Here is a 12919-nt window from a genome sequence, read left to right as displayed (position 1 = left end):
AGTGTTGTCACATGGATGGTGTGTAGTTGTGTCTTTGAGAAATGAGTTCAGCTGAAACAGACTTTTTTTTAACTGGCAAATATTAGTATCTGCATAGCAATTTACACATAGGTAAAAGCATGAGAAACAATGCGTCACTTCCCAAAGTAGCTTAAGACTTAATTGTATGGGAGTCAATGTCTCCTTGCATAGGAAGTTTTTAAAGGAATTCATAAATAAATGTGCTGGACAATGTCTTTGCGGTTGTCCCATAATAGTTACTGTGGGATGAAAAACATAGTCTTGTTCTTCAGGTTAAAAACAGAAAACTGGTATAGCCAATCTCATTCAGTGTTGTCATAATCTCTTCGTCATCTTACTCTGTGGCACATGTCAAGTCCTATGGCTTGAGTTACCAAAGTACAAAGTGCCTGCAGAGTGTTGTTTTTTTTTTTTTCTCCTGTTGGGTTGGATGGCTAAAGAAATGGATTGGTAAGAAATCGAGGAAGGTTATAGCCAAGAACCTTAACAGCAGTACTCCAAAGGAGGGGTGTGAGAACAGAGCAAGCATGTTAGTGACACTTTCTCTCAGCCTTCCATCACCTGTGGCTCAAAGGCATTTTTAGCACTTGAAATGGTGTCTCTGTAATTAATAGCCTTTGGATTTCTTTGTTCATTAATTTGTTCAGTTGACTGAAACATCTATGTTTTTATTATCCGTAGTGACTTGTGGCAAGCAAATCCACAGCTTGAATATACTTTACATAAAAATTGTTCATTTTGGTTTGAGCTTGCTAGTGCTAGTTTGTTTGATTCTTGCTCCCAACTGCTGTAGTGCTCAGAGCGTTGTTTTAGCGAAAGGAAGTAACGGGATATACAGAGTTAGATCATTGCTGTTGAGTGTCAGTAGAGCACAATGAACAGAAAACCAGGCCAGGTGGCTTTTCTGAAGCTCATGTTTTCTAGCATAAGTCATAGATGACCATGAGATACTGTAGCCCTTAAAAATAAAATAAAATAATTTGAATGATTTAGGTAAATGTTGACTTTGCTTGTATCTAAAAATCATTTTCTTAAATGGCACTTGTGTGCCCGGTAGTGGTGATAGTAGCACCACCTTCAGTGCATTAAATGTCCATCCAGTAGTCTGGTCCTAAAAGTCATCTTTGATCTAAATAAATAACTTAGCCTGGGGATGAGTGCGTGTGTTGTTAAATTTAACAAGTGTTGTTATTTTGGATAGTTAGCTGGATTACAATGTTATATTCTGTCCTGCTGGGATATGCTTGTTAAATTTTTCTCAACACAGACTGGAGGATTAAACTAACCATTTTCACTTTCTCATTTTAGGAACTATTGGATTTTTTGCCTGCTTCTGGTTTGTAAGTAAGATTTACAGTGTTGTGAAAGTGGACTGAAAAGCTTCAAAGTGTCTTTTGAACATATCTCCCTTGCTGTTTGATATTTTTTTTTTACCATGTATTGAGAAACACACTGTGTAATTCTAATTTGTAAAAGCTGAACAGCAGACTAGAGCTTAAAATACATTTTTTTTTAATGGAAGGAAATGGCACCATTGGAAAAAAAAGTTTACATCAGTATGTTCATTGAACATGTTAATTCTAATCATTCTAAAACTTGTATCCAAAATTTGATTTAGAAGAAATAAAAACCCTGTGAACTAGTTTATTTGAGAGATGAATGCGTTATACCAGTCCTCCAGCTGAATTTTCTTGCATTTTTTTTTGTAATTTTTTTTTGGTTTCCAATTATATACCATCAAAGCACAGGACTGTCAAGTAAATCTATGTAAAATGTGAATTTTTAACTTAACTATGATTGTACATATTATCCTATACCTTCTGTACAACTAGATATCTTCTTACAACTGTACATGCTCTTAGTGTAACGTAGACTTTATTAAAAATATCGACACTGGTTTTTGTTCAAATAAAACTGCACAACTCCACCTGACTTGTTGCCTTTTTTGTTAATTAGGCCTTCACTATTTGAACGCAGATCACATTAGCTTAACCCGTTGATAGCCGTCCAATTTATATTGCTTATAAGTAGCTTGGCTATGACATCCATGCACTATTTTTCTTGTATGGATGGAAATTGACTCTGCAAACAGGACTGCTATGCTACTTGAGTCTATGTCTCTAGGATGGCCAGAGGTTTATGAAATTGCTGTGCTTCAGCTGTGCACTTTCTTTCTCTCCACAACATTTTTGCTTAGCAAATCTTTGCTTTCTATACTAGAGCAAATTCCCTTTCCCTTCTTTTAGCAGCTTGAAACATGCATCTCATTGTTCTTCATCCTAGGAAAACTCTGCAACTTGTCAGAAGGTTTAGCCGTGAATCTAGTGGGCTTGAGAACTGATGATTCTTAAAGGTGAAACCTTTTCTTCCCACTCTGCAGAGCTGTGCTTAAATGCTGGATTACATGATATGGATATTTTAATAGCTTCTTCAGTTACAAGATTGCAGGCATTCTTCCCTCAGGAATGTCAAGGCTTTAAAGAGACTCTCCAACATCTTGAATTGCACTTGAGGCTGAGCAGAAAGTCACTGCAGACATAATTCAAATGGCTGTGTTACTGGCCCTGCTGGAGATGAATAAGGGGATGTTCACTCAGATTAATGGGTGAAATACTCAAAGCTTATTAACTGGCATATGGAAACATTCATTGCTGGAAGCTGCTTTTCAAGGTCTAAGCCAGCAATTTAACAAGACCCAAAATGACTCCATATCTTTTCATAGTCATATAAATACCAGGTAATTGTAGTTAGTGTTTAATATCCTTTCAAAGCTGTAACTTTGGTATGAGGATTTCAAGTTTCACCTCTTGTAGTTCCTTCCAGGTTACTTATGTGTGGGACAGATCACCTGGCTAAGTGGATGTACCTGGCTACATCTGCAGAACAGTGCCTGTGACATTTAAAAAAAAAAAAAAAAAAAAAAAAAAAAGCTTTAAAAATCCTGATGCTTGGGGAACAGGATATGAATATAAAGTTCAGGTGAGAGGAAGCTTGGGTGGAGTGTGCAGCCACAGTGGAAACCTCACTGCTCAAGCAACTAGAGCATTAACCGAGGAGTGGCTGTGTCGTACTGTTGTGCTCAGGGTTATACTAATAGCTCTGTTTCAAGCGGATGCTTTTCTGCTGCTTTCAAATTATTACAAATTTGAGAAGACTGCTGGTAGGTCCCACAGAGCACATAAGCCATATACATGTACTTTTTTTCTTTTTCCAAGGCAAGACAGGGAGCAATTTCAAATGAAAGCTTACAAAGCACATACAACAAGGATACATGTTATTGCATGTACTTTTAGGAGTTCTTCTCATAAAGCTATGACAATACAATATATTTTATTCTGTGGAATACCAGCTTTAGACAAACTGATTAAAAAAAGATCCAAGCACTTTAAAGTTAGTGTACCAGGAGGAACTGGCAACTGTCAAGATTGTTTCAAGTGAGGTTCAGGTATGCTTTTGATCACAACTTGGCCTCCCGACTGTTTTACCACCAAAATCTCTGCTTCCACTTCTGTTTTGCCCAGAGAGCTGCCATGAGAGAGATCGTCTTGCAGTTATCTGCAAGTCCAAGAACACCGTTCCCTCTATTAAAGACTTAATGCTCATATTGAAATTGATGTTGCTCTGTTTAAAAAGGTCCTTTCTATTAAATCATATATTTAATATTTTTTATTTTATTGGATACATTAAAAAAGAAAAAAAAAAGCATTGCTGGCTGAAGCTCCTTTTCAATTTTACGTGTTCAAAGGCAAACGAATTCATGAGAGAATTTGGAGCTACAATTGGCGTGAAATGCTGGCAGGAAATTTTGCCAGATTAATAAATATGTGTTTCACAAGAGACAAAATAAAATGAGTTGTAAAATTATATTCACAATGCTTTCTCTGCTTTACTGTGAATAGTAGGGAGTTAAAAAGTAAAGCTGACTTAAGTAAGTTTCTGAAGCTTGCAAGCAGGCTAGAGCCATGGCTGTAAAAGTAAAGCCAGTCATTCTCATGCAGCCACTAAAAAACTTTTTTTTTTTTTTTTTTTTTTTTTTTTTTTTTTTTTGTGGCAAAGACAATTTTTCTGCTGTTATGGCCTGTCATGGGCTGTATGCTTATGTATATTTAAAGTGAATTTTTAAGGTGTCTTTCTTTTTTTCTTTTTCTTTTTTTTTTTCGTTTCTTTTAAGTATGCTACAACGGTGAGCTGGGCCAGGCTGTATCTTGACTAGTGTCTGAACCCTGGCTATTAAAATCCAGAGGGGAGGTGGCAACTGAAACCACAGTCAATGATGCATGTTTCAAGACAGTTTGTCCATTGTCGTTTTCCCACCAGCAGGCAGCAATGAGATTTGCTGTCACTACTGTGCTCCCCTTACCGAAGAGACAATTCCCCTTCTCGTCTCTTGAAGTCCTCCACATCTGAATATTTTTGCTGGTCCCAGATTTGAGATTTGTACAGTTTGGAAAGAATCTGGACATAACCCTTGGAAAGAATTTTCTGGCATCTTTTTTGACTGAGGAAAAGTTGAAAGCTGTCTTTTGGCTTTACACCTCCCCTAGAGAAAGCCACAGGGCTGCAAGTTAAACGCAGGTTGTTAGGAGCATGTATCAATTTAAAGGTTGTGTGCTTACCTAGCCAGAAAGCAGTAGACAAATTCCTTGGTTTTAATTTTATTGGGCACAGAATAGGCTTTCCTCTATGTAGAACAATGGACTTAGTAAAGCATTCCCTATCCTGTTGCCGGTACTTGAGCCTTTCTGCACTCTATTCAAAAATAAAAATAAAAAAATTAAGCTAAGGTTTACCTTTTCTGAAATAGAATTATAGGTATCTACAACCCATTTTTGCATCCCTCCCAGTAATGGACTCAGAAAATGAAGTAAAGCGTCTCCCTTGTGAGACTCTTCTTGTAAGAAACACCCAAATCCAGCAAAGTTTGTAGAACGTCATGTTTGTCATATTTTAAGTAAATCTTGACAAGTTACAAAAGAGCCTCAAAGAAGGAAGGAATTTCCGTGCTGATGTTTTACATTTCATTCTACTTGCTTGAATGGTGTTGCACAGACACAACGTCATCTTCACTCCCAGTTCAGAATGAAAACGTCAGAACAAGGCCGTGCTGATGTACAGCGAGGGTAAGTCAGGTGCCAATATGCATATGGGATTCATGCGTTACCTATTTAAGCCTCTTTGAGGACTAAAAATCTGTGCTGCTCTGGGGGAGCTATGAACATCTGAGCATTACACCCTGTCCCTTTTGCCAGGGGGTTGCAACAAAGCCAGAAGGGGAAAGTGTTACGAGAAGAGATCAACCTGTTTGTTTTAGCCTCTTTGTTAAGAGCAAAATGGTGACTTGACGCTGTATGATTCACTTGTGGAGAACAAACTTCCTGTGGCAGAGAGCAGGTAGGAAAGGATTTAACAACAGCCTAAGCTTTCCAGTGGGAGAACAACCAGCCATGCAACTTGCCCAGAGACGTGGAGTACCCTTCTTAGTACATTTACTTTACACCCAGGTGAGATGTCTCTGACTTTGATGGGATAAAAGGAGGATGGATGCCTTTCATGTTCTATTGAGATGCTGCAAGCCTGTACCCAAAACCTCAGGTCAGAGTCACTGTCGATTTTGGCATCCAAAGTAGCTACAGTTACCGTGTTCACAGTGCAGTACTTTATCTTCCCAATCTAGATGCCTCCTGGTTACAGTGCTAATTAGCATTACTCATATAAAATAGGAAGCCCTTAGACTTTCCATGAAGTTATTAGTGCCAGGATTTTATAGATAACATTAGCCTCCATGGAGTTTACCCAAGGTAATTTATGTTCTATTTGCAAGCAAAGGAAAACTCCTAGTTGTTTGACATCATAAAACAGTAAAACCAGGAGATTTATTGCAGGGACAGAGGGAACAGGGCCCTTGAGCTGCTTTGTTTATCATAAAAAGTCAGGTTAATCAGATGTGCACATGTGCCTCCCATATTTTCTGGTTCAGTTTTCCTCCCTGTGCTGCTCCTTGACAGGCTTCGCAAAATGTGAAAAGGCGTGGGAGACCTGGCAAAAAAAAAAAAAAAAAAAAAAAAAAAAGTGGATTCTACAGTATGAGGATTATATTTGTAAATCTAGAGGGTATGTGTCTCCCTCCTGAGCTACCATTAGGAGAGAAAGGACATGTAACTGAGCTATAACTTCTCTCAGCAAAGGGCAACATAGGAAATCCCTGCAGCTGTGCCTCTGCTCCTGGTGTGCTGCTGAAGGTGCAACGCCAGCACCTCAGGAATGCTCATCCCCGAGGATACAGCTCCAGGCAAAAAGAGACACAGTGAGGAAACCTGAGTGTCCAGGCTGGATTAGTTAGCTTCGTAAAAGACAATCCCTCTTCCAGAGGAGCTTTGCTCATTTTTGTCCTGAGACCATCGTGGTTGCAGCAGCCCTGCCTCTTCTTTAGGGGCTTTTTGAGGTCTTGATGTGAGTAATAGCTGGGCATTTTGGGGGGTTGCAGGAAAAAGCTGCTGCCTTGAAGGTGCTGTGGCCAGCAGAAAGAAGGTGTTTTCCCCAAACTGTGCAGGCCAGGTCTGCATTTGGCTCAACTCAGCAGATGTTGCTGGTGCCTTTCTCTGCCCAGGTGCCTCATTGTCTGTCAGTCATGTGTTTGGGGTTAAACGAGCCAGATCCAGAGACTGGAAGAAGAAGAAACAATCCAGATAATCAGATTGGCAGGGACCAATGTGGAGCTTCTCCTCTGCCTTAGCACGGGGTATTTTTTCCAATAATGTTCAATGTGTTCAAGCAGAGTGAAATGGCTGCATGTGGTCAGGTATCCTCCGGAGTGGGGTGGATGGGGCAGCAGTGGGCAGCTCCTGGCCAGGCTGGGGGAAATGTGGTCACACAGCCAGGTGTCCTCGCTAAACTCCTCCTCTAGAGGTTGCATTGGCAGTGAAGCCTTGGTTAAAGGGGAAGAAAAAAAAAAAAGAAGCAACTAGGTTACTGAAACTACACCAAAACAACTGCCCGTCATCCTTCATGTGTTGAAGGCAGAAGGAGTCCCATGGAAATTAGGGATACTGAGGCAGAGGAAGAAGAAAAGCAGATCAGGTGGTTTAGCATGTGTCTCCGTGGGTTGTGTGAGCAGCTCCAGCACCAAAACCAAGCAGTGAATTGGTGCTCGTTGTGCAGCTGTGGGTGGTTAAGCAGCAAAGCTCTCAGGGCCCCCTGACTGCCATAGGGAGTGCTCCCAGCTGCAGTGGGGAGAGAAGCTGGGGCAGGATGCGTGTGCTGGGGGAGCTTTTTCTGGTCCTGTGGTCCCGAGCAGCAGGCGGTAATGTGAGTTAAATGGTGTGCTTTTTGAGTTTTTCCTCTCTGAATGGGGTCCTAGGAAAGAGGAGGGTGTTTTTGGCAGTGTTTGGCATAAGGGTTGCCTGGTCAGAAATGGGGAGGTGGGAGCTGGCTTCTGGGGTTCCCTGCAGGGTGGGGGTGCCGCTGGGCTGGGAGGATGACTGAGCTGTGGTGGGGTGTCCCCAGGCTGTAATGGCACTGCTACAGTAAGGGCCGCTGGCCCTGCAGGGCCTAAGGGTAGGGAAAGGGTTGTCCTGAGCTTGACTGAGACCAAATGGCTTTGGGGTGAAGTGCCTGAACTGTGAAACTTAAACTTGAGTGTTGAACCAGGAGATGGGGGCTTACCTCGTGGTGGCAGGGCAGGCGTGTTCCTGCCATGGGTGCTGAGGTGTTGTGGGTGACACCAGCTTTTTCTGCTTGTTGCCTGCTGGGGATCTCATTAGCTGCTCCTTGGGACCCAGCCACAGGGATGGGCCCCTTTATTTCCCCCTTCTTCAGGCTCTGAATGCCTCTGGAGTTTTCTTCCTTCTCTTTCCTTTAATGAGCTGTGCTGCATGGAGCTAAGTGGGGAACATGCAGGCACGGATCTCTTGGCTGAAAGAGTCTAATTGCTAGAATAGGAATGAAATAGCCATTAGAGCGTTTGCTGCTAATTAATTATTGTTTGTGGCTGCTCAGAAGTGGAAGGGTACAATTGTGGTGTAACAGACTTAACAGTGCTCAAAGAACTCCTGCTTATAGCTGTGGGGGACCTGAATGCTGATGATTACTGGTGGTGTGCTGTGCTGATCTCCTAAGCTAAGGACCCCCCCTGTTTTTTCACGTTTTTGGCAAAGTTTTGTGTTTTGCCACTTGCTTGTTTTAACTAGTCTAAAATGGCTGGTGTCTCCTTTACCAGTCAAACTGTGCATGGTAGGAAGTATCAAAGAACTAGTTAATCTGCAAGACTGCTTAATAATATCATTATATATATATATATATATAAATATAGTTACTAAATACAGGACATACCTTTTGTCTGGCTTCCTCACTTCTTAATTTAGAAAAGCTGGAAAGCTGGTGTGGAGAAGAGGAGAAATCTGCATGTAGAACCAGCAGACTGATGGCTGACAACAAGTGCTTGTGATTTACAACGGGGTAATTTTCCAGCTGCCATAGTTTGTGTTAGCACAAATGAGAATTGATGGCAGCTTGAGTTAACAGTCTGTGCGGAGAGGAACTGGCACGTGGTGGCTTTGATCTCCTCTGCCACAGGAGCAGCCTCTTCTCCAGCCACCCAGAAGGAGCTGGTGAGCTCTGGCCCTGCAGCTGCCTGGACGACGTGGGAAAGGTGCACAAGTGTTGGAGCAATCCCTGGAAAGGACTGAGTGGAGCAGAGCCCAGCAAGTGCCCAGGGTGGCTGGGAGAAAACTTCCTCTTGCTTTCCCTTCATTCCTCCATGTGCTCTTTCTTTCCAGCCCCATCGCTTTGCTTCTCTGCTGTGCAGGTCACCTCAAACCCTGTCTGTGTTGTGCCACTTCCTCTGTATCATGCCCTGCTCCACAAAGCACTGGTGGAACAGTGGAAGATGGTAAATATATTCCAAGATGTGATGTGTTGCCAAGCATCAGGGTGATGTTGAGCCTATTGGACAAGGACCCAAATGGACTGCGTGATGGTTTGAAGTAGGATTAAAAAAAAAAAAAAGTCTGTGCCCTTCTCCTTTGCTAATTGCCAGGGGATATTTGGGGGACTCCACATAGCTCTGTCTCTGCGAGGATGCAGAGGCTAGGGCCGCAGCATTGTTCTTGCAGAGCTGGAGTAAGGTGGATGCTGTGGTCATGGTGGTGCCCACCTGTGTGCATGGGGCTGCCTGGCAGCAATGGAGCAGTGATCAGTGGGGTACCAACATAGTGCATGGGGAGAGCAGCACCAAACGTGGGGCAGGCTGAGGCTGCATGTGGTTCCTAGGCTGGGCAGGAACAGTACAGTTACAGGTAAAGTACATTGTTTATAATGTAAATATTATTTGTTTCAAGGTTTTCCCCAAAGTTCTTAAGTAGTTGTTGTTAGGAAATATGACACATACCAGTCTCTGAAACTCTGAAAAGTGGCAGTGAGAGGAGCTAGTGGGAAGAGTCTGAAGTACGTAAATATGAATTATTTAAAAATAAACAAACAAAAAAAAGTTCACTCTCTGGTTGCTTCTTGCCATGGTATCTGACTAATTATCATGTTACCAAAGGAGTGCACAAACCTGCAAGCCTTGCTGTTTGGAGTGTCTTGATAGGTCTGCTTTTTTTTTTTTTTTTTTTTTTTAATGGAAATAGATACAACTTTGCTATTATCAGTCTGGTTCTCTTTTGAATTTTGAATTACTTTTTTTTTTTTTTTTTTTTTTTTAACTAATAGTCTATTTTATGTAAACCTCTTAGAGATTAGGAGTTGATTTCAAAGATCATCCTCTATAAAGTCTCTTGATCATATTTTATGGTTCCTGTAACTCATGGGTGTAATCTCATATCCCCGGGATATTTATGACATGTTCGCCTAATTCCCCATGGTAGCTAATCTCACTTCTCTACCTTAAAAATATTAAAATATCTTTAAAGCAAGACTGGTAAAAAGGCAACTTTTACAGCCAATCTTCAGCTCCAATTGCTCCTGCTGAGGAAGTCATAATGATGAATTTGTGACATAATTTCTGCGGCAACATGCTGGGATTTCATAAATGGGGATGGTGATTATAGAGCAGGATCAGGTGAAGCAGGATTGTGATGGAAAAAGCCTTGATTCAAATGCAAATTGTTCAATAATGGCATAGGGGATACCAGAAATTACTGGCAATTTATTTTATTTGGGTTAAGCTCCTCATTCAGTCTTCTCCGGTCGGAAAGTCACTCTTTTAAGGAAACAAGCAAAAGAAATGGCTAGAAAACAAATCTCTCTCCTCTTGAGAGAATGAAATTGTTCTAATTCACTAATAATTAATCAGTTAGTGTAATTGTCATTAATGTTCAGCATTTCTATGACTCATCCTATTGAAGACTCTCCAAGTGCTTCGCAGACCCTAATTGATTCCACCTTCCCTGGAGCAGGATCCCATAATCTACCCCAATTTCTGGAGACAGTGAGAAGCACGGGCTAGGCACAGAGGCTAAATGATTTTCCCAGTGTTGGACCGGGAGCTGGAGTTCAGGTCTACACTTCACAGACCAGCCTCTACCTAGCTGGGCTTCGGCAGTCGGACGGTGAATGCTGGCGCCACGAGGTGATGTGATGCTGGTTGCAGCCTTGGAGCAAATCTGGCAGCGTTCTGCTGTCTGGCACGAGGAGCGAAAGCTGGTGCAGCTGCCACCAGCCTCATGGGCACGTGTCAGCAGTGTCACCAGCAGAACTGGCTGCTAGTTGGTTATTCTTTATGACATTAGAAGCAAGCTGGCTTGTTTGGGGTGGCTTTTTTTTTTTTTTTTTTCCAAAATAGCTTGGAATTTAAACTGTTTAGCTAAGGATTAAACTAATTGCTTCTGCAAAATGCTGTTCCCACACCATCTAGTGCGCATCTGTTAAGTGGGGAGGGATAACTGAACCAGTTGCCAGATGGTCCCCTGGATTTGAGTGGCCAGAAGCCAAGGAGCTGCCAGTTGGCGGTTTGTGGGGTTCTAGCAAAGAAGTCACGCTACGTGCACATTCCCCTCGGTTACTCCTTTCTGCCTTAATGAAGATACTGTCTAATGCAATAAAGCAGCCATTAGCCTCCTGCCTGCCCTCCCCTCTCCCCAAAAGCAGCCAGTTTTTAAAGTCTGATCTGATCTGACTGGAGCAGGCTTTTCCAGGAGCTTGGGTTCTCTGCACGCTATGTGTGCAAATGCACTTTCTCAAGTACACGAGGTATTCAGCCTCGTGCCCACCAGCTGCCTTTCTGCACTGTAATAGAAAGTTGCTGTCACAGTGCAACTGCTGTTTGAAAGTGCTTGCACCTTTATTGTTAGCAAATCAGGAGGACTTCATTGTTTACCCTTGATTAGTCAATGACACCTCCAAAGGACATCAGCATTTTTAAACTCCAGCCCAGGAGCTGCAAGTAATGCTTTGTTCAAAAAACACATCATATTTGCTGTGCTTGAAGGAAGACAGTCATGCACTAGTGGAAGGCAGTGTTATATCAGCATCTGAAAGGCTGCCTATAGTAGGTGAATCCCAGCACCCTTGTTTAAAATTCAGAGCATCTTTCCTGGGGCTGGACCACTGCTTGGCAACCTCGAAGGTGACAACCAGGCAATGTGTTTTTTGTGGGACTGCTGCTGGGGCCAGCCATGGCATCCAAAATCTGCCCAGGACTTGGGTCTCGTTTGGTTTCTGACAATGCAGAACTAGACCAGAATGGAGATCGCATGTGGTGGGTGCTGGAGTCACTTCCAGGTGTAGGACTGCTGGCTCCCCAGGAACGCTGGTGCCTGGCTCTTGCTGCTCCCTGGGATGTGGAGTGGTGATGGCCAGCTTGAGCTGTGTTTCCACTCAGTCTTTGTGCTGGCAAGGCTTCCTCTTGTCTAGGAGTCACAGGAATCCAAAGCTGCTTGCTGGGATAGGGAGGGACAGAGCTGGGAGCAGGCGTTTTCTTTTTGGCGGAGTGTTTACTGAGAAATACAAGGTTTATGTGATTTACGTTGAAGTCCGCAGTATAAATACTCTGCTGGATTCTCTGTGGTGTGATATGCTGTTACTTTCCTACCTGGGTTGAAGTTGGCGTGCAGTAATGTGCACAAATCTGCCTGGATGAAATACTTGTCAGAAAAAATAATTAATAAAAGCAGTGGGTGTATTTGGGAGGTGACTGTAATCAAATCCAACAGCTCTGGAAAACCAGAGCCTGGAATTTAAGAAGCATTTGGACAGTGCACTTAGTCACATGGTCTAAAATTTTGGGTAGACCTGTGTGGTGCCAGGAGTTGGACTCAATGATCCTTAAGGGTCCCTTCCAACTCGGGATATCCTATGATTCTGTGATCTAGAGCCTGCACTGGTCCATAGGGAAGTTCCTACTGAAGTGGGTGGATTTTATAGGTGGGAAGTCCCTCCCTCTGGGAGGCCTGTCTCTGCTGCCCTGCAAGGGGAAGGGGCATGGGCTCTGCCCACAGCTGCCCCAATGGGTATGGGGCAGAAAGCACTCAACTGGAGGAAAGTTAGCTAAAAAGGGGCTTTGTTCTTTGAGGAGGTCTGGTGTGGTGCATTACAGAATGTTTTCCCCTCTTACACCAGTAATGTGTCACTGCCTGGCTGGGTGACCCTGCTGGAGTGGGGGCTGCAGGGCACGGGGCTGCGGAGCTCTCCTTGGGGACAGCCACACAGAGGGAACGTGCAGCAGACTGAGTTACAGGCTTTGAGGAGAATTTACAGCTTCAACATTAAAAAGCACTTTGGCAGCAGAAAGTTTGGTTTTTGGTTTGCTGTCAAGAAAGTGGTGGAAATGGACAAGTTCCAACCAAAACCACTTGCTGGTGGGGAAGTCAGCAACAGTTCCCTCTCTTTCCATCTATAAGTGAGGGAGAATCACAGCATTTCCAAAGCCTTCTCTGCCTAGGACAGACCCAACCATTTGGCT

The 12919-nt window shown here is 43.0% G+C and overlaps 1 protein-coding gene and 2 long non-coding RNA genes across 3 annotated transcripts in view; 2 read left to right on the top strand and 1 right to left on the bottom strand.

The window, feature by feature from the left end:
• The window catches only part of LOC311443791 (transmembrane 9 superfamily member 2-like), a 30951-nt gene extending 29003 nt beyond the window's left edge, over positions 1–1948 (top strand). The window contains exon 17 of the mRNA XM_084534261.1: positions 1330–1948. Coding sequence (XP_084390387.1) covers positions 1330–1397 — 68 coding nt within the window. The 3' untranslated portion in view covers positions 1398–1948. The remainder of the gene's footprint in view (positions 1–1329) is intronic.
• A 3009-nt stretch (positions 1949–4957) lies between these two features.
• On the bottom strand, positions 4958–8443 carry LOC311443674. Its single transcript, XR_014697393.1, has 4 exons — positions 8350–8443; positions 7684–7949; positions 6182–6946; positions 4958–6057 (listed from the first exon to the last, which is right to left on the bottom strand). It is a non-coding gene; the product is annotated as an uncharacterized lncRNA (long non-coding RNA).
• On the top strand, positions 7188–8941 carry LOC311443673. Its single transcript, XR_014697392.1, has 2 exons — positions 7188–7326; positions 8382–8941. It is a non-coding gene; the product is annotated as an uncharacterized lncRNA (long non-coding RNA).
• The last annotated feature ends 3978 nt before the right edge of the window (positions 8942–12919 follow it).

This window comes from Aythya ferina, assembly GCF_964211825.1.
Source record: "Aythya ferina genome assembly, chromosome: 13".
In the NCBI taxonomy this organism is placed as follows: Eukaryota; Metazoa; Chordata; class Aves; order Anseriformes; family Anatidae; genus Aythya; species Aythya ferina.
The sequence above is the reverse complement of the archived record's forward strand: the minus strand, read 5'-3'. Positions and strand labels throughout refer to the sequence as shown.